The 21,420-nt window shown below is 36.2% G+C and overlaps 1 protein-coding gene across 2 annotated transcripts; it reads left to right on the top strand.

Annotated features, from left to right (window-relative positions):
• The first annotated feature begins 2,776 nt into the window (after window positions 1-2,776).
• LOC147494030 (uncharacterized) lies at window positions 2,777-6,205 on the top strand. 2 transcript variants are annotated; one of them, XM_086566297.1, is made up of 6 exons: window positions 2,865-3,061; window positions 3,579-3,720; window positions 4,183-4,409; window positions 4,861-5,118; window positions 5,516-5,573; window positions 5,655-6,205. In XM_086566297.1, exons 1-6 carry the CDS (start codon window positions 2,999-3,001, stop codon window positions 5,864-5,866), a joined length of 960 nt encoding a protein of 319 aa, XP_086422423.1. In that variant the 5' UTR covers window positions 2,865-2,998; the 3' UTR covers window positions 5,867-6,205. The 2 variants fall into 2 exon arrangements, with proteins under 2 accessions (XP_086422422.1, XP_086422423.1); XM_086566296.1 differs by having other exon boundaries at window positions 2,777-3,061; window positions 5,516-6,205.
• Window positions 6,206-21,420: the final 15,215 nt, after the last annotated feature.

Here is a 21,420-nt window from a genome sequence, read left to right as displayed (position 1 = left end):
CTCTCAATCCTCAATCTCAACATCATGTCCACGAAGGGTCTCAGTCCCTCCGTAGAATGTGGTCTTCTGAAATACGATACGTACTGGAAATTTGATCAAACTCCATAGAATATCCAGTAGCAACTCAGTTTGCCCCCAAGTTTGATTCGGACACGAGGGTCCCCGGAGGGTTTATCCCCATCGCACTCATTTGGATAACCCCACGGCATATATGCGAAGGGTCTTCTTAAATCCCTCCACTTTCCTTCGGAATGCACATCTAGGAACAACTCAATCTGCCTCATGTTTGATTCGGACACGAGGGTTCGCAGAAGGCTCATCCCCCCGCACTTATTCAGATAGCCCCACGGCATATCCGCGAGGGTTCTTCTCAAACCCCTTTGCTCTCTTTCGGAATGCACATCCGAGAACAACTCAGCCTGCCTCATGTTTGGCTCTTTACACATTGACCTTAGTTGTGAAGCAAGCATGGAATCCAATTCTATGACCCAAACTCACTACCCACTCCTTACTGCTTCAAGAAGAATGACAAAACAAATTATGAATTCACATTAGAACAAATCCCAATCATTATTCTAACTACATAAAACTAAACACATATTACCTTTACTAATTAGCCTTGCAAGAATTATACGTTCTTCCTATTGTTTAGCCATTAAACAGTGAAATAAACTATCTAAAAGTTCCAATTATTAGTTTACAGACACAGACTTGAAAAGGAGATGAACCAGACAACCAATCTTTAAGCAACACTCATTCAATATCAAACTACCCCACAAATCGAAATTCAGTAACGATTTAAGAAAACTGAGGATTCAATATCACTCTAATGACTCTACGAGAAGTTTGCACCTTGTAATACTCTCTCTAGTGAATATAACTGAGTTATCCAAACTTTGTAAAGAAAAATTCAATTTTGGAGATCAAATGGTGAAGCTAAACTGATACTGTTAGGATGCTGGAAGTTTAAGGACTTATCTGAAAGTTCCAATAATATGAAAGTCTACCAACTTGTTAGACCATAGTAGCTAGGAGAAATCGCCATTCAATGAGCTGACATTGATTCCATAGAGGAATTCTTCCAGTAAGAGAGTTGTTCAAAAGGTCAATGTACTGCAATGAAGATGAGCAGTTGTAAAATAGTGATGGTGCAATCTGGCCCACAAACCTGTTACTTCCCAAGTTAAGATAAACCAACTGCTTAAGATGGCCAAGTTCGGTAGGAATCTCCCCATCAAATGCATTGTTTGAAAGACTAAGTTGTTTGACTCGAGAAAGCGATCTAAGCTCGCTCCTTTGGAATAGGACCAGTAAAGAAGTTGTCCAATAAATCAAGCACGAATAAGAAAGAAAGATTTGAAATTAAGAGCTGGAGATATTGTTCGTCGAAGTGACTTTCCACTGAGGACAAGTAGAACAACATCAGTTCTTGCATTGTTACACTCAACTTCTTCCCAGTTGACACAAAAGTCTCACCTTGTAAAACTCGTTTTTTGAAGACTTTACTCTATAATCATCAATCCAGAGAACCACATCGATCCCACCGAGGGCGCCAAATGTTGTATCACCACTTTCCCTTCTTTCATTTTTTTTTTCTCTCTCTCCAGGTCTAGTTTTCTCCTTCGTTTCTTTCTTCTCACTCCCCTCTTTCTCTTTTATATCTCCTCCCATTTATGACCTTAGAGCATCTCTAGGTGGACACATTCGTGGTCGCATTCTTCAAATTTGAAGAAATGCGTCGGAATTTCCCGGAATTCCAACTCTAGGTGGACGCATTCGTGGTCGCATCACTTGCTTGTTCGCAAATTTGGCAATTTGGATGCGGATGTGGCGCGACATTGGTAATGTCGCGCGCCATTGCAAATGTCGCCCCACAACTTTTTTGACTTTGACCAGCACCACACGCGCCAGTTGCACTGTCGCGCGCCACTCCTAATGTCGCGTGGGTTGTTTTCAAATTATACATGGGCGACATTACAAGCTGTCATGCGACGATGCGATTAATGTCACGTGGGTTGTTTTTTGGTAATCGAATTTGCGACCACCTAGAGTTAGTCGAAATTTGCGACCAACTTTTCCATTCGCATTCTTCAAATATGAAGAGTATGCTACCACCACCTAGAGATGCTCTTATCTCTCTTTCATCTTTTTATGACCTTATCTCTCTTTATATATGTTTAGTTCAAGGGACATAAAATGGTTTTGGGCCTATTTTCTTAGCCAATACATACTATAGTTTTGGGCCTATTTTCTTGGCCCAATACATATATGATCCATCTATAAATATGGCGACTACAATAATAGAACCTAATCATATTAAACAAAACTAAGAGTTTATTTATTTTTCCCTCCTTAACGAAAGTTAAATATACAAATTATTATATTATATCTCTAATATATATTATCGTTTCTCTCTCCCCTTATTTCTTTAACTATTTAACTTAATTTTTGTGTTTGACATTATGTAGTACTCTAAAATTGAACTAGTTAGATGTGATTATGAGAATTTGATATATTTTGTATTTAGAAATATTTGATATGATTATACTATTATACATTTTGAAAATATTAAATATATACATCCAATATAACCGATTAAATCACCAATTAATTGCATATCGCTCATGGACCAATTAGTTCCGAAAACTTATTTTAAATGGTTTGCATAGAATAGAAGGACAGACAGATAGATTATTAGTCAAACATTGAGAATCTTCGAAAACTTGGTTGACCAAAAACTGAATACAAATTGGAAAAATTATTTCCGTTATGGCGGAGAAATAAATTTCACGTGATCGAGATATGTTCTGAAAAACCGAAACAATCATTTTCGGAATATCGGAAAAAATTCTTCAACCACCAAATCTATCTCACTTCTTCTTTAACTCAAACCAAATTATTACCATCTTCATTTTTTCCATTAACAAGTAGCAATAACAATAATTACAAGAAAAACATCTGCTTAAGAACAAGTAATAATAAAACAGTTGTGAAAGCAATGGCAACAGAAGGAACAAAGATGGTGAAAGCAATTAGAGTACATGAGCATGGTGGACCTGAGGTAGTAATACTTTCTTCATGCTCTTACTCAAATTTAGACCACCCCAAGATGTTTGTTTGTTTGGATTATTACTTCTTTGTTAAAAGATTTGAACTATTTTGCTTTTTAAGGCTTGATCATGTGGTCGTGTAATTTATTTTTTGTGCAAATGTGATCATTATTGGAAACTTGTTAAGCAGGCCCCTACCTGCATCGAAATCTGATAAACTTTCCCCGCTTTCTCCTCATGTACAATTTTAGAGAGGTTGTTACATATAGGAGGTACAAAGTAAGAGATGCGATGTATTTACCACTAAAATCTAGAACCCTAGATCTAAATATATGTTTTACCTATTACCTGAGCCACTATTTATGTTTTTGGGTTGGAAGCTGGAACCATTTTGAGTTTTATAGTACAGATGTAAATTCATAGTGCACCCTCATATTGGATTGAATTGGGTTAAAACAAGAACTTCTTGTTTATTCATACATTTGTGTAACGGTTAGGGCATTAATGTACTTCTTGAACTGCCTGCAGGTTTTGAAGTGGGAGGATGTTGAAATAGGAGAGCCAGGTGAGGGTGAGATTCGTGTGAAGAACAAGGCTATTGGTCTCAACTTCATTGATGTTCAAATTCGTAAAGGAGCTTACAAATCTGCTACATTGCCTTTTATTCCTGGTGCGTTATATGTGTTTCTAGAGCGTGATAATCATTATATGAATTGTGACTACAAGTCTCCAAGTTTTAAAACTTGATAAACTTTACATGGGTCGCTTCTGAATTTGGTTTAGCATAACATAACAATCTGCTTTAGCATAACATAACAACATTTTCATATTTTCGGATGATAAGTATGGTAGTAGAATATGAATCAATTTGGTTTTGCATCTGGGTGAGGAGGGACGGTAGAGCTTCGCTCCATACTTAAACGATACAGGAGAGGCAGAAACTGGCTGCATTTCTCGACTTTATTTTATTATATCTGTCTTGGTATAGGTGGCTGAAGTTGTATTTTTGAAATGGAAAAAGGCTAAACTATAGAGTGGATACTATGTGTCTGCTGCAAAAAAAAAATAAAAAAAAAATGAAAGTGTAGGGTGAGATTAAATTGTTGAAAGGTCTTTCTCTTCCCTTAATCAGGCAGAGAAGCAGTTGGGACGGTGACAGCTGTTGGTCCTGGATTAACTGGAAGGGATGTTGGAGATATTGTTGCTTATGGGGGAAATCCAATGGGTTCATACACTGAAGAACAGATCCTTCCTGCAAGTGCCGTGGTGTCTGTCCCATCTTCTATAGATCCTATTGTTGGCGCTTCTGTCATGCTAAAGGGAATGACAGCTTGGTTCTTACTTCGCCGATGCTTCAAGGTTTGTTTATAATTTCAGTCATTTGGTACCTTCAACTTTATTTTAACTTCAATTGCAGTAGCTCATTGGAAAATCATGAAGTTTAATAGCACTAGGACATGTCCACCTAAGGTTTTAAGACCTCAAATGTTTTCGAAAGAGATAGATGTAAGATGGGGAACATAATGTATGAATTCTTTAATGTACACATTCCCAAAAGAACCATGTAATAAATATTTTATGTTTCTATTTTACCAATTGTTTCATTTTCCTTGTTTGGAAATTCTGTACTATAAATGAATAATGAATTTTCTTCACAATTTTTACATGGTACATACTATGAGTAATGTTTGATGTTTATCGCAAGAAAATGAATTGTTTCTGCTTGTAGTGCTCTCCTTCTAAATGTTTTCCCCAGATTGTTTAGTTAGTGGTCTTTTAGTTCTGAGATGTGTGGTTTATGTTTATGAAGGTAGAAGCTGGACACACGGTCCTTATTCATGCAGCAGCTGGAGGAGTCGGGTATCTTTTGTGCCAGTGGGCAAATGCCCTTGGCGCCACTGTAATTGGAACTGTATCAACAGAAGAGAAGGCAGCTCAAGCCAAAGAAGATGGATGTCACCACATCATAATCAACACTCAAGAGGATTTTGTTGCTGCGGTCAGCATGATAACATCAGGCAAAGGAGTTGATGTTGTCTACGACTCTGTAGGAAAAGATACATTCCAGGTAGGCTCTGTAAGAAAAGATACATTACGATGTAGACTTTGTAGAAAACATACATGCTAGGGAAAAAATCTGTGTGTTTTAGATAATAGACTGATTAGTGTTACTATAAAAGGGATTTTGAATAGGCAAAGACCTACCACTTTTAAATTCTGTATTGACTTGTATATCAAGAGATTGGGAAGAGCTGTTAGCCCGTAAGTATTTATTCTTATCTATTGGAACTTGATCATGTTCCAAAAAAGAAAATATTTGTAAAACATTCATATTGAGTGTTACTTGATGAATGACTACATGAGGACAAGTGAACTAAATTGTTTTCTACGCTTCCATGTATACCACTTACCGACTGTTTATTGTACAGATTTCGGATTCTTATGTTGGATGTACGTTTTTTCAGGGATCACTGGCATGTTTGAAGACTTGTGGATACATGGTTAGCTTCGGGCAGTCATCAGGTGCAATAGACCCTGTTCCATTGTCCGCGCTTGCTGCAAAATCATTTTTCTTAACAAGGCCCTCACTCTTTCACTACACAGAAGCTCGAGATGAGCTACTAAAAGCTGCTGGAGAACTGTTTACCAATGTCGCATCTGGTGTGTTGCGGGTTCGTGTTAACCACACTTACCCTCTTTCACAAGCAGCACAAGCTCATGTAGATCTTGAAAATCGTAAAACAACTGGTTCTGTAGTGTTGATACCAGATGGTGCTGACCTGCAAGGATGCAAGCCTGATGATGTTTCAATTTAATTTTGAAAAGACCCGTGAATAGTATATGATGGTATATACCTTCTCAGCATTTGTATATGGTGATTGGTTCCATCTCGCAGACATACTGTATATATCTGTGGTCTTTACAATTGAGCTGGTATAGTCTATGAATCGCGGTAACCAGGCAACTTTAAAATGGGTGTGGTATCGTGTGAATGCTATATGTTTCCATGTAAAATATCATGTCTATACCTTGATAGAGCCGTTTTAGAAGTGCAGATCTTCTAAAGGCCGTATCAGTCACCAGTTCACACATTGCTCCCTTCTGGTTATGTATCTACTATTTTGATTTGTAGAAGGTGTTCTTTCTTCCACAGATACTATCTGCATCAATTATCAGAGATTGCATCCCTTCTGGCATATTCTTGCCAGTTGTATTTTATATTGTTTGCAAAGGGTAAAAGGTGGAGTCTTAATACGGAGTGAAAATTAGCAAGTTGTTTTCCATGGACATGAAAACAGTGAGTAGTATGTAGCCTTGAGGGTAATTTGTAGTGAAGGACACAAGGAGAGTATGTAGCACAGTATCAGTAAGAGTAATTAACGTTAAGAAGGATGCTAATTTGTAGTTGAACATTACCTGAGATCTTTGGATCTTTCAAGTCACAACAGCTCTGCTTTGGCGCCCGCAAACGGTTCTGTTCTTTGATACCGGTTAGACATGCTGACTGATGCTGAGGTCAATTAGACGGGGTTTAGGGAACATATGCTCCATAGTAGCTTTTAGTTGGGGGAAACAAGAGCCTTCAGCTAACAAAATGCCCACAGCGGTTTCCTAAAGTCGTGGCCTAATTTTAAGGTACGCCGTGCACTTGTCCATCTGTTACTAAATCCGATTTTCTAAAACTAAAATTTATATAATTTGTTGTTTTTCCCTTGTTATATTGACCCAATTTATGTAATCCAGCAAATATATACAAGATTCATTTTCATTATATAGCAATAGATTTTTACAAGTTGAATACGTGGTATTTGTAGCATATTTTCTTTAGGAATAAGAGGCAAAGAAGAACGACCAAAAGGGAAAAAAAGATAGTAATGAAGTTCATTGTCACTGGCGATCAGTAGCAAGTAGTAGAAAATCTCTTAGTTATTAATCATTATACATCTCCCTATCACAATGCACAACCAACACATAAGTTATATTTGAGAGTGAATTAGATTTCCACCCCCAGTTCTTTCAATATTAGACTTCCACCCCTAACTTCACACCAAAATACATTCCGTCTGTTTGCTGCATGTGCAAGTACACATCTACCCCTCACCGTAAAAATGACAAATAAACCCTTTGACTCCCCAAGACCAAAACTCATCCAATTGCCACGGGCATCATCACACCCATCTAACTCCATCTAATCCAATGAACCTAAATTTTTTTTCCCTAAATGACGTCCACTACCCCTGCCCACCTAAAATTCCCAAAATAACCTCACTCAAGTTTTCTCAATGGCCACGTGTCATCATCCTAACGAAATCTATCAACGGTGGAGAACAAAACATGCACAACACGTCTCATCGAGAAACATTTTCAAGATGGCACATGTTACTCTTCTTAGCTAAGCTAAGCTCAAGAAAAAAATCGTTGAATCATCCTAAGTAAAGCTCCAACATTTTCATTGTGAACTCCAACATGATGTAAAGCTCCATCTTGACAAACCCAACTTTATCTAGTTTACTAGACAAATCCATATGAACAAGAACTCAAAGCAAGTACACTGAAGCAAGTAAGTAGGTGGTAGCTGGTTTACTTACACGTGATCTTACAAAAACTTCAAGGTAAGTTGCTTAAATTTCGCACCTTTAATCAGTTTTAACATGTTTTTAGGTGGTTTAAAGTGTGTCAAGTGAGAAATGTAAAACTTTTAGTCCAGTGTTTAACTTTCATGATAATGTTATTGTTAAAAACATATGTTTGAGTACAATCTATTTAAGTTTTTGTCATTGTAACATGAGTTATTGTTTATATAGTTGAAAACGTGTATAATGGTGGAATGTTTTGTTTTATAAATATGTTTGATTCATGCTTGTATTGTAAGCTGGATATTTTGTTTGTTTGGTTGTTATAATAATCAGATGGAATGGGACTGTTTGGCTAAAAGAAACTTGATCCTTCATTATCATGGGACATTTCAAGAGGCACCTGATGGTTCACTATATTCCCAAGATAATTATCGAGGTGGTGTTATGGAGAAAATGAGGAATGTGGACGGGGATAGGATAAATTTTATGGATTTAGTAGATGATATAAAGGAGAACTATTTGTTTGATATTAGTGTAGGATTTGAAATATTGTACACTTTGAATGGTGAGAAGGTGTATGTTAAGAATGACAATGATTTGATGCAAATGTGGGCTAAAATGGAGGTAGATATAAGGGGGTGGAGTCATGTATTTGTTGAACTTGAAGGGGAACTTATAGAGCTAGTTGAAACTATGATTGTGCCAACTCCACAAGTTAGAACTTCAAAGTGTAGGAAGCCTACCAAAAATGCAAAGAAAATGAGTACAAGGAGAAGAAGTATCACTAAGAATAAGTCTAGCATTAAAGATAATGATGATTTTTACTCAAAGAAGTGTATTGGTGCATTAGATGATTCTAATGGAGAGGATGACTGGAATGAGGATTTACCACCAATAGTACCTCTAAGTTCAGGTCCACAAGTTGATATATTAGCTCCACAAGCTGATATATTACCTCTACCACCACATACAACCAATGCATCTACTCCACATATTTCAGTCCATCCTTTATATCGATTCCACAACACCCATTTCACATGCACCAACACCTTTTTTTTTCTCCACCACCACCACCACCACCCAAGACCCATGAGATTGAGGGGGATGATGAGGGGTATAAGAGTACACATTCTTCCTCGAGGATGAGGAGGACCATGTCATTGCAAACAAAGTAGACTTTGTTGACTACATTCTGCGGGGACTCCATGTGATATTGATATAGATGAGGGAAGTAAGCGAATCGGAACAAACCAATAATTTGGGAGGTGGGAATGGAGTGGCCTAACATTGATGTTTTGAGAGATGATATACAAGATTTTTGTATAGGAAATAAGTTTGTTGGTGACTTAATCAAGAATGACCCATTAAGAATTAGAGTGGTTTGTTTAGGGGAAGACATAAATAAGGTACAATATCCATGGGTAGCTTATTTCAGGAGAGAGATGAAGATGGATTCACAATGAGATCAATACCTTTGAAGCCAATACATACTTGTCGGTGATTGTGATATGTTGAAGAATGGCCAATGCAAATTGGGTAGTCGAAAAAATTCAAGATCAAATGAAGGTTAGTTAATTATAAGTGTGTGGAGTTTAATTATCTCATATTTGTCTTTTTACATTGTACTAATGTAGTAACTCTTCTATTGTTTTGTCCAAGGTTCATTTCAAAACCATGACTCTGCTTTTCATAAAAGAAGAAGTCATGAGGGTTTTCATGTCAATATAAGTTATTGGACAGCTTGGAATGCAAGATTCAAGTCTTTACAACAGATTTATGGTGATTATGAGGAAAGCTACAACATGATCCCAGTGCTATGTAACATGGTATACACTTTATAAATGTTTACACTTTGTGATTTCAACTGTCAAATTGATTGTACTGAATAATTGCATGTTTGTTGCTTGCTTGTAGATTCATGAGAGTAATGGTCTATCAACTATTGCAAAATACTCAAGAGATGTTGACACACTTCAGTTTGAAGGAGTGTGTATTTCATTTGATGCTTGTATTCAGGGTTTTTCAGTTGGTTGTAGGCCATTAGTGGGGTTGGATGGTTGTTTCCTTAAAGGGAAATATGGAGGCCAGGTGCTTAGCATGGTTGCTTTAGATGGAAATAATGGTTTATTTCCATTGGCTATATACATTTGTAGATCTGAGTGTAAGCAAATCATGGAGTGAGTTTTTGAGTATCATGGTGAGAAGCTAGAACTACACCCTCGCTGTTACCTTTATTTCCGACGAGCAAAAGGGTTTGATTCAAGCTGTAGTGCATATTTCCTAGAGCACAACATAGGTTCTGTTTCAAACACATGTATAAGAACTTCAAAAAGTTGTTCAAGGGTGAGTATATGGAACAACTTGTATGGGCTGCCTCAAAGGCATATAAAAAGGAAGACTTTGAGAGGTGGATGGAAGTGATAAAAAAAGAAAACATTGAAGCACATAAGTGGTTGCAAAAGGAGGAATATGAAACATGGGCTAGGTCTCATTTTGCTGAGGAACTTAAAGCTGAACAAGTAAGTAGTAATTTCTCAGAGTCTTTCAATAGTTGGATCTTGGAACTGAGAGACCTTCAAATTACCTGTTTACTTGACAAATATCACATTTTGTTGATGAGTTTAAGGTACAAGAGAAAACAGGCTTGTAAATAATGGGATCAAAATGGATTGGTCCCTAGAGTGAATAAACATATATCCAAGATGATTGAAGTATGTCCCCACTACACATTTGAAGGTTCAGATGATCATCTTTTTTGGTGAAAAATTACCATGGTGATAGGTGGGTCAATCAATATTGTGGACCACACTTGTGAATGTAGGGCATGGCGATGACCGGGATTGTGTGTGTTCATGCGGTGAGAGTGCTCTTACCAAGGAGAGTTGAGTGGGTTGAGTAATGCAGCTCTTTACTTTTGGTCGCAGAGTACAAGCTAGCTTACACAAGTAATGTCAAACCCATGAAAGATGTCAAAGATTGGCCTAAATCTGTAAGTATGTATTTATATATGAGTTTTATATATTTGCCAAGTTTAATGTTCTTCAAACAAATTTATGTTCTTTAAACAAATTTGTAAAGTGTTCTATTTTCTTAGGATCCAACCAAACATGTGAAACCACCTCCTTTGGTGAGGGGTATTGGAAGGCCTAGAAAGGAGAGAATGAGGGCTGAGGATGAAAATGAAAATGGGCATGTCTATAAAAAGAGGAAAATGACTTGCAGCAAATGTCAAGGAGAAGGGCATAATGCAAGGTCATGTAAGGGTCCTGCTGCATCAGAAGTATCAAGCAATGGAAGTAATGGAAGCAATGCAAAGAAAACAACATCAAGACTGAAACCTAAACCTTGGACAAGGTCTAGAACTGTGACAGGAGAGTCCACTGTCATGGACAGGGAAAAGTAAGTTGTGATTGTACTAGGTTAGTCATTGTTACTAAAATGATACCAAATCTAAATTGTTTTTGTCTTGCTTTGTAGAAAAATTGTGCGGAAGACTCAGAGTGGTATTAAAAAGTCAAAATACAAGGCATTAAGAAATGGCAGTGATGCTCCTGCAAGTGATGCTCCTGCAAGTGACCCTATAGCAGAACCACCAAACAATGCACCAGTTAGAGTGGCACCACCAAGACATGAATACCCAAGGAAGAGCCAAAGCAATGGACATACCTTTTTCAAAGCACCGAGCAATGCATATACATATATGGGTGACTTGATCATGAAGCAAGGAGAGGGGCAAAGGAATAGTGTAAGTGTTTTACATGCTGCTATGGGTGACTTGATCATGAAGCAAGGAGAAGGGCAAAGGAATAGCGTAAGTGTTTTACATGCTGCTATGGGTGACTTGATCATGAAGCAAGGAGAGGGAAAAAAGAAGAAAAGAATAGTGCAAGTGTTTTACATGCCGATCATAAAGAAAAACGAATATTGCTAGTGTTAGTCGCTAGTGTTAGGGCTCCTTTCAAGGCACCAACAAATTGTGGAGTAGCTACTAGTGTTAGGGATCCTTTCAAGGCACCACCGTCAAGCCGCTGGAGAAGCTATCCGTGAAGCCCCAGACAACCTAGACCAAAGTTCAAGGTGGTCGGGTTTAGTCTTGTTACTTTTGGAGTTACTTTTGGGATACTTTTGGAACAATGCAATCAAGAGTACTCTGCAAATCAATGTATAGTTGGATGAATGATACTTTGTAAGTTAGTATGTTTGCATTTGTTTTGGTTGTTTTTACTCATTTTGGACGAAACATGGTGTATCTTGGGTTTTAAAACTCATTTTGGTATGTGTCAATGTATAGCTTATTTTGGTTACTGACCGATGGATTAATGGCGATCTTGGGTTTTAAAACTCTTTTAAAATTGGCGCTTATGGATTTATACTCTTAAGTTAGCAAGTTAGCATATTAAGAAAGAAAGTTGTGATATTGTGTTTGCTTATATAGGAAGAGACTCATATAGAAATGAGTACTCTATAGAAATAGAAATATTGTGATGAGTTATTGTGATAATTTTACATCCGCTTTTTCTAGGAGTTTTCTAGGTCGGCTAGTCAATGCCTCGTGAATAAACATTGTTCATCTCTCGTTCTATAAAGGCATAGCCACCCCCAAGCACAACTCACATCACCAATCACATCTTTCATCTCCTCACACAAAAATGCAAACAAAACAAACTCAACAAACAATGGTGAAAGCAGAACAATGAATAAATTTGAGTTAGATAGCAAACAAATTGAACAATCTTTTGAGCAAATCAAGTCATTGCTCAAAGACAAGAAAGATCGAGGGTGTTCTTGGAGATGATGGAGAACGATGGTAGGTTAAGTCTCTCAAAGTCCAGTAGATCGCAATTGCATGTGCTATTTACTGATTGGACTCTTATTTTGGTCGATGTGAAGATGAATTAGGATCATATCCTCCACCGGCTTTGCTCCAAAACCGGGGTTTGCTCCTCCACCACCAAAGGGATTTGATTTGAAATTTGCATCACAAACTTAACCACCACAACCAACACCACCACCAACAAAAGCACATCCTCTTCTTCTCAGGCGATCATCAAGAGTAGGTGGTCCAGGACCATCACAATCACCTGGTCCCACTACTAAAAAAAGGGCGTTTTATGACAATTTTTAGCTGTCATGAAATACATATCATGACACTTTCTGATTGAAAATCTAGCCGTCATTACTGAGGGTGTCATAAAAAGTCAACCAAAACCGTCATTAAATTTATGACGGTTCATAGAAAGATGTCTTAGAAGGTCCTCCCATTATGACATATATTAGTCTTTAAAATGTCATAGTAGGTAAGTTTTATTATGACACCTCATATATAACCGTCATTAATTATAGTTAGAACCGTCAAGAAATTAACAATATTTTCTAACAGTTCACGTCAGAACCATCATGAAATACCAATTGACTAATGTGGAACCGTCATGAAATGCCCATTGACTACTGTTGAACTGTCATAAAATGCCCATTGACTATTGTAGAACCGTCATGAAATGCCTATCAACTACTACAAAACTGTCATTTTATGGAAGAAAAATACGTCAACAAATAGTTTACACTGTGACAGTTCTTCTACAACCGTCATCTTTTTTTTTTTTTTTTTTTTTTTTTTTTTTTTTTTTTTTTATATTATATATATTTTTATTATATTTTTCCTGTAAAAAATACTGCATAATAACCTGTAATTCAATTCCTACCTAATAACCTGTAATTCAATTCCTAATCTGTAAACTTATTTCGCCAATAAAACAGCTATAAAATTCTCAAAAATAAAATTAAAACATCCACAATAACTTCAACCCATGTATTTTCAAACCATTCGGAAACACTTATTCCTTACATCAATTTATCATTTATCCAACATCACTGAAAAATACTAGATACATTTATTTGATAGCACATTCAACCAAACTAAAAGTCATTCTAATAAACTCCATCATCAACAAATTAAATATTAGCCAAGGAACTGCATATACCGATCTAAACTCGAATTGTCTTTAAGCTCAACCCTGTAGTTCCAGCTGTGCAAAGATTGGAACCATTTATCAGAAAATTTTATTGCTTAAACTAAAATTCAAGATAACTTATTAAAGAAAAGAAAAGACAGATAATCTTTAGTTGGTCAGAGCTATTTGCAAAACGAAAAATCACAACTGCTAGAAATGCCACTGGAAAATGCTCAGAATGCCCACCAACATGAATAAAAAATCAGTCCATCACCTAGTGTAAGAGCAGTCCCTACTTTGCCAATTCACTTACATAATCAATGTTGTTAACACTGGAACAATAAAAGCTTACTATTGGACACCCCATCTTGTATAACACACATCTAGCATGATTAAAAAAAAACTAAAGTTCATCTAATTAGGGACAACACTTATTTAGAGCTAGTCCATACTATATACAAAGATACAAGCGAGATGTATAACATGCAATGACCGGCCATTAGGGAAGGATATAGGACATATTATAGATAATTAGACAGGTACCTTATTTAAAGCTTGAAATACAGCCTCAACAATGTTGACTTATTTCATTAGGCTAGCTTCAAGATGCAATTGCTTTGACAAGAAAGCAAGGGGCCACACAAAACAAACTTATATTCAGTCTTTTAATAACATCCCTTGGTCTGAGCTTCAATGAGAATAGAAAACCTAAAACATTGTATTTCTGACGGTACACCATGCCTCACAAAAGGAGCCGGTACACTCACAAGTGATTCTCGTTCTGTGTCCACAACAACTGGAGACATTTGCCAAATGGGAAATATTCCTGCAAAACCGCCACAAGCACCGAAGAACTAACCGGGAACACTTTTGATAAAACGAAGTATTCCGCGTCAATGCTTGCCATTCTCCGTGAGGAAAACACAGTTCCCCGAGCGGCAATCTTAAATTTAGTTCCTCGGCTTGCTATTGGCCGCATTTAAATGAAGAGAAGAAAGAGATCTAGAGGGCGATTTGCATTCGCGATGCGGCAAACTTAACTTCACCACTCGGTGTAAGAATTTGCGATCAAATGTACCAATAGATAATCCAACATCTCTTGACGGAGGAGTCATTGAGACGCTCCAAAGAACTCGAACGGCACACAACCTTCGGTTGTAGATAACAATGCAGATTGCGGATATTGGAATGAAACAAAGACAAGAGAAAAAAAACGTAAACGGAAAACTCCCCGCTCGCAATCTAGCAACATTAACTCAGCTTACTCGGTGCAATAACTTGTCCTCGCCTGTACCAAGAGATGCTCCAACGCCTCATGAAAAAAAGAGTCATTGAGACGCTCCAAGGAACTAGGAACTGCATACAACCACATGGAAGTCTCAGGGCGAATGTTGCATGCAATTCGAAAGTGCCTCGGAATGAATCGGTCGCGAGAAAAGGATCTAATGACAATATAGCATGCTTTTGCAAAGACCAATGATATGAGAATTCCGAACATCAAGCTGACATATATGGCAATCACGACTACTCGGGTATGTCCTAGTCTAAATATAGATAGACATGACTGATCAGCATACTTAAATTCTCTACGTAAGTCAATTTTTTCATTGACATAGAAGTAACATTGTGAACTTTACTTTGATACAGGATCGAGTAATATTGAAGGTGACAATAATTCCAAGGTCCAACAGAGATGGAGGCTTTGAGAAAGGAAATGAAAGAGAAAAATGGAAGAAATAGTGGATATAGTTAGTCGTAATCAAAGTCCAACTGTCAAGGAGCTTAAAACCAACCAAGAGATGGAGGCATTGAGAAAGAAACTGAAAGAGAAAACAGAAGAAATAGAACATTTAGTCAATCTCAATCGAACTCTAACATTCAAAGAGCGTAAGAGTAACCAAGAGATGGAGGTTTCGAGAAAGGAAATGAAAGAGAAATGCAAAGAAATAGAAGATTTAGTTAACCATAATCGAAATCTAACAGACAAAGAGCTCAACAGTAACCAAGAGATGGATGCATTGAGGAAAGAACTGAGGGAGAAAACAGGGGAAATAGAAGACCTTAATCGAACTCTTAGTGTCAAAGAGCTTTATACCCATTTCGAGTTAAGCCCATAATAGTTTTGTTAACTAAGACCACATTTCGTTCAGGCATCTCGTCAAACATGATATTAGCATCTTTTTGAAAATAACCATTTCAAAAAGCAAAGATGAAATATCTTTTTTTATTAAGCTAAGGGGAGATCAGATTCAACACGATTTTTTTTGACAACCAAAATACCCCACCCTTCTTATTCGATATGAGACAGACCCTAAATACCCAATTTAAGAATATGAAAAATGTGATAACTCAAACAACAAAACTAAAAAATCATAATACAATAGTAAAATAGAAAAATCGTGGTTTAATCCTATATTTGAAAGGGAGACAATGAGAGAGACAAACCTGTTTTTGTTGTTCTTTCCCGTACTCCACCAAAATTCACCGAAAAAGATTGTGCTTTTTCACCAAAATACATTACACCAAAAAAGAAAAGTGAAATTGAAATGTAACGTGAGATAGAATTGGGAGAGGGAAGAAGAGTTGAGAGAGTGTAGCATACCTACCTGAATCGGCTTGAGCAGGAGATATATTTTTTCCTCCTTGACCTAACGTGCTTCTGGAGAAATAAATATTTCGCTGAAAATTTCGTAGGCAGTTTAAAGGTTTTCTTTTTAAATTTTCGGTTTTCTTTTCGATATTAAGTTCAGTTTTGAACTTTTTTTAAAGGTAATTGGGCTAATTAGAAATATGGGGAAATCACTTTCAAAGTGATTAGCTTCATCTAGTTTTAACACCACTCATAAAGTGATTTGATATTTCTAATACTTAGAGCATTCCCAATGCAGGTGAAAATGGGGGGTTTGTGAAAATAGTCATCTTTATTTTGTGGAAAATTAGTGCCTAATGCAAAGGTAATAAGAAGGATTATGCCATCAACTGAACCATCATATTTGATGAAAATAATAATAATAATAATAAATAATAATAATAATAAATAAAAAAAAAAAAAACATTAAAAAATGATTTTTTCAGATGAGATAAGAAGGATAGAGAACTTCGGTTCAATAGGTAACCATAGACTCACTGTGCAACGTTGAGGGAGGATGGAGAAGGGTCTGGTCATTGGAGAAGAAAGGTTTTGGGTTTTTCTCTGTCTCGTAAGTTTTAATTTTCTCAACCGAATGTATCTACCGAAAATACCCTTTTAGGATTTGTAGAAGGCGTGGAAATAATAATGTAACCGTAAATGCTAATAGAATCTAACTGTATGGATTTGGAGTGAGATTGGAGTCTAAATAAGTGGAATCTACCTAACAGCTACCATACCTTAATTGAATGCCATTTTTATTTGTTAAGTTGTTAACTGTTTAAGTGAAAGCGAAAATATTCCAACCCAGCTGGTGCCCAAATTTTTTTGAGAAGGTTCACGATTTATTCTATTGCTAATTTGATTGTTTTAGAAACACCATTATACTTTCTTGACGCTTGTGTTATATACGACATAATGTTGCAACAGCCGTCATAAAATTATTATATTTTCTTAACGTTTGTCTCATACACGACATAATATTGCAACAGTCGTCATAAATTTATTATATTTCTTGACGTTTATGTCATACACGACATAATATTGCAACAGCCGTCATAAATTTATTATATTTTTCTTGACGCTTGTGTCATACACGACATAATGTTACAACAGCCGTCATAAATTTATTATATTTTCTTGACGCTTGTGTCATACACGACATAATGTTGCAATAGCCGTCATAAAAATATTACTAAAACACCTATCTTGACGGTTTTTAGCAAAGCCGTCAAGATAGATAAAAAACAAGCGTCATAATATGTCATTTTTTTAGTAGTGTCCATCACAATCACCTGCACGTCAAGCTAAAGAAATTGTCTTGGCACTAGAAGCAGCTGGAGTCTGCATGAGCAAGAAGAAGTCCAGCTACAAGAAGAAGTAATCTCAAGTTTGTCCTGTTTCATGGTGTGCTCTATGGTTGAAGTTCAAGCATTCTATGTTTGAAGATCTATGTTTAAAGTCAAGTTAGGAGTTCAAGTCAGTGTTAAGTGTCCTATGGTGAGTACTCTCCTATGGTAGTTCCAATGTTTTGTCCTATTAGTTAGTTTCAAGAGTCAAGAGTACTCTAGTTTCAATGTTTAGAGTCAGTGTTAGTTTTCTTTGGTTTTTTCTCGAGTCTATTTTCTCTGCAATACTGTTTTACTCTTTTTGTTACTACTTTCCTCTGTTTTCAAACATACACTAATTGATTGAAGACTGACAAACATACTCTCCTCTGCAATACTGTTTTGCATACAGTTCAACATATTTGAGAAGACTGATTGATTGAAGAGTACTCTTGATTGAAATTGAATGAACATTTACAACATGAGTAAAACTTCAGAGTACTCAAAACTCAAACTTCATTAACAAACTAAAACTTCATTAACAAACTAAAACTTCATGAGTACTTCATTACCAAACTAAAACTACACTTCAACATTTAAAACTAACGGCAAAACTAAAACCTTAAACTTGGCAGGATTACAAGATGACTCTTACAAGATTATAACGAAACATCCAAAACAAAACAACAATACTGATAAAACTAAGAGTACTCTAACAAACTAGAGTACTCAACAAACTACAAACTTAACCCTTCTCTTTCCCTTTCACAAATACATTTGCCTCGAACCCATCACACAAATTATCCATTTCTATTTCAATTGAAACTCTCCACTTCCCATTAGAACTCCCTACGTAAGAGCTCCCCCATCTACGAGATAACAACTTACTAGGTTGTTGCCGAGTTTGTTGTTCGATTGACTCCTTGAGCATCCTTCATCCATTGAAAGCCTCGCACTTTGGGTTTGGGCAACTCAAAAACTTTTCACCAAATGAATGAGGTTGTTGTGAAGTTCTCACAACACGACCAACATCGCATCTCTTGCAAGGAGAGCCGCCCAGGGACAATTCTCAATCCAATGATCAAGCTTTCCACATGAGAAGCAACCACGATCCTAAAATTAACAAAAAGAGTACTCTTAACAAATAAGTAACAAGAACTAATAAGTAAATGAGAGTACTCTAAGTAACAAGAACTAATAATCTAACACGCAAGTGTACAAAGTGGAAAAACCTTCTCCAACGTTGCTTTTGACGCGACTATTTCTCCACCACCTCCCATTTTTTCAGTTTTTCTTTCTTCCAGTTCTTCTTCCCCTTTGAGTTTCTTCCAGTTCAGAACCATTGTTCTAAGTGAACAATGAACAATGGTCACGTTTTTAGAACCAAACGGCTATTTTTGCCACGTGGCCATTGAGAAAACTTGAGTGAGGTTATTTTGGGAATTTTAGGTGGGCAGGGGTAGTGGACGTCATTTAGGGAAAAAATTTAGGTTCATTGGATTAGATGGAGTTAGATGGGTGTGATGATGCCACGTGGCAATTGGATGAGTTTTGGTCTTGGGGGAGTCAAAGGGTTTATTTGTCATTTTACCTGGTGAGGGGTAGATGTGTACTTGCACATGTAGCAAACAGACGGAATGTATTTTGGTGTGAAGTTAGGGGTGGAAGTCTAATATTGAAAGAACTGGGGGTGGAAGTCTAATTGGCAAAGTTGCTGGGGGTGGAAATCTAATTCACTCGAATATCAGAGTCCTTCATTCTACTGTACGTCTGTACTTCAGTTTTCTGAAGCCTAAAACACAAATGAGGATCTTGTGGGCTTAGTACGGATTTGTTATCCATGCCATGACCCTATCAAAATCTCCCGTATAAATAATTTCAATACTAGATCGTGTATTCCTCATCAATCATTTTGGCGTAGTCATATATATGCATCTGTATTTATCTTAAATGGTGCTTTGATCATCCTGATTGATATCGTGATCAATTAATGGTAAAAAGGGTAATCATCACAGTGCTAGACCTTTATTTAACCAAATAAATGACATATGAAATCAGTATAAGAGATTATGCAGTATTGATCCATCATATATTCATATATTCATATATTTTCTTCCAATAAAAGATTGAAAAGTTCTGAAGAACCCGTTGGACTTGACGGCATTGATAAATTTGACCCTTATTTATAGGCTGCTTACATCATGGATTTTATAAAAGAAATCTTTTTAGAATTATTTTGTTTAAATTATGGGTACCCTAAATTATTGGGGTAAGAATACCCTATCAACTAGGTCAAGAAATTAGTCAATTGTATTTAGTCTGTTAGGTGTTTATTTGATCTTACCGGCTAATATTCAACATGGGCTAATTAATTGGGCTAATTACACTCATGATTAGGCCGCTTAGAATATTTAGTGTTCAATGGCAAATACATATGAACTTTACATATACATACATGCGCTCAAAAGGGAAAAAAAATAACCTAGTGAAAAGTGTCCATGCTTGCCACTAATTATAAGGTATAATAAGGCCATAGACCTCAACTTTTACATTTTAAAAACTCGCATCCATTTCTTAAAAGCTCTAGATTTACATTTTTTCTGGCATTTTGTTCAAATTCTCATTTTTTTTTGTTTTCTAATTTCTTAACCATTTAATGTAAAACAGCAAAAATAAAGAAGCAAAAATTAAATTCCAATTGCATGTGAAAAAGAATACCCAAATAAATGTATGCATACCCTTCTAAGTCAAATGAACAACCTTAACAATAGATCCATCCTCAATAAGAAAATTATGCGGATTCGTATCTCGATTAATAACAAAATTAGAATGTAAGTATTGCAATGAGCTCCCCTGAAGAATTTCAAAAAAGAATATCTAAGCACATACGTTATACGTAGATACTGAACTCAAAATTGAAACAAAGCTAAAATGGGTAAAAATGATTATTAGAACTTTTAGCAACTTACAATAGATATTAATATAAAATAAACTGAGCAACTAAGAGTAAATTAAGTACTTATTGGTTAGCAAAGGCTTGAACTTGATCTCTATCAGGAAGGCATTTCAAAAAATTTCCCTTGCAATAAATCAGTCGCAATAGCTAACATATTCAATGACAAATTTCAAGAAAAAAAAATAAAAAACTTCATAATTACATAAGCCCACTACCTGTTTGAATTCACTGAAAACAAAAATCTTGAGGGGTTTTAAAGAAATCAAGCATTTTCATCATGTTCTGGTGTTTCAGCCTCCTTAAAATCTGTCCACGTTTCAACAAACGTTAATAATTAAATTTCTGAACACTGAAAATTTCCATCAAAAAGAGCAATAAAACCAAATAATACAAGAAAAAAAAAAGGAATAATATGTAAGTCGAAAGAGAGAGCGGTTAAAATTCAGGAGAAGAAAAGGACATGCTTCGAAATCATGCCCCTAATGTCGGTTTGCTTACTTATTGTATGGTAACACAAAGGTTTAGGAAGAGCAGTTAAATAACTTGGAACTTTAAACCTTTCCTTACTTTGGCCAATGGGACAACCATTTATTCTCTGACCATATAGTAGCTTCTTGCACATAACCCGCCGGATGAGATATTAAGTAACATTAACACGGTATTGAAATACCACACAACCTCATTTCAAGCAATGACGCAAAAATAAAACCAACTCGGAGTTGTTACAAACCAAAGTATTTGCGCTAATTACAACAGTGAAAAATATTCTTAAGTGTCCATCGCTACTGCATTGTTCGCACCAACTCAACCCAAAAGAAAATACGAATGTTGTATCAAACCAAATTGGCTTCAATAATATAAAGAAAACAAATCACACTATTAATTTATAAAAGTTATCGATGCACAATTAAGCAATTCAATTGTAAAAT

Source organism: Coptis chinensis, chromosome 6, assembly GCF_015680905.1.
Source record: "Coptis chinensis isolate HL-2020 chromosome 6, ASM1568090v1, whole genome shotgun sequence".
NCBI classification, from domain to species: domain Eukaryota; kingdom Viridiplantae; phylum Streptophyta; class Magnoliopsida; order Ranunculales; family Ranunculaceae; genus Coptis; species Coptis chinensis.
The sequence above is the reverse complement of the archived record's forward strand: the minus strand, read 5'-3'. Positions and strand labels throughout refer to the sequence as shown.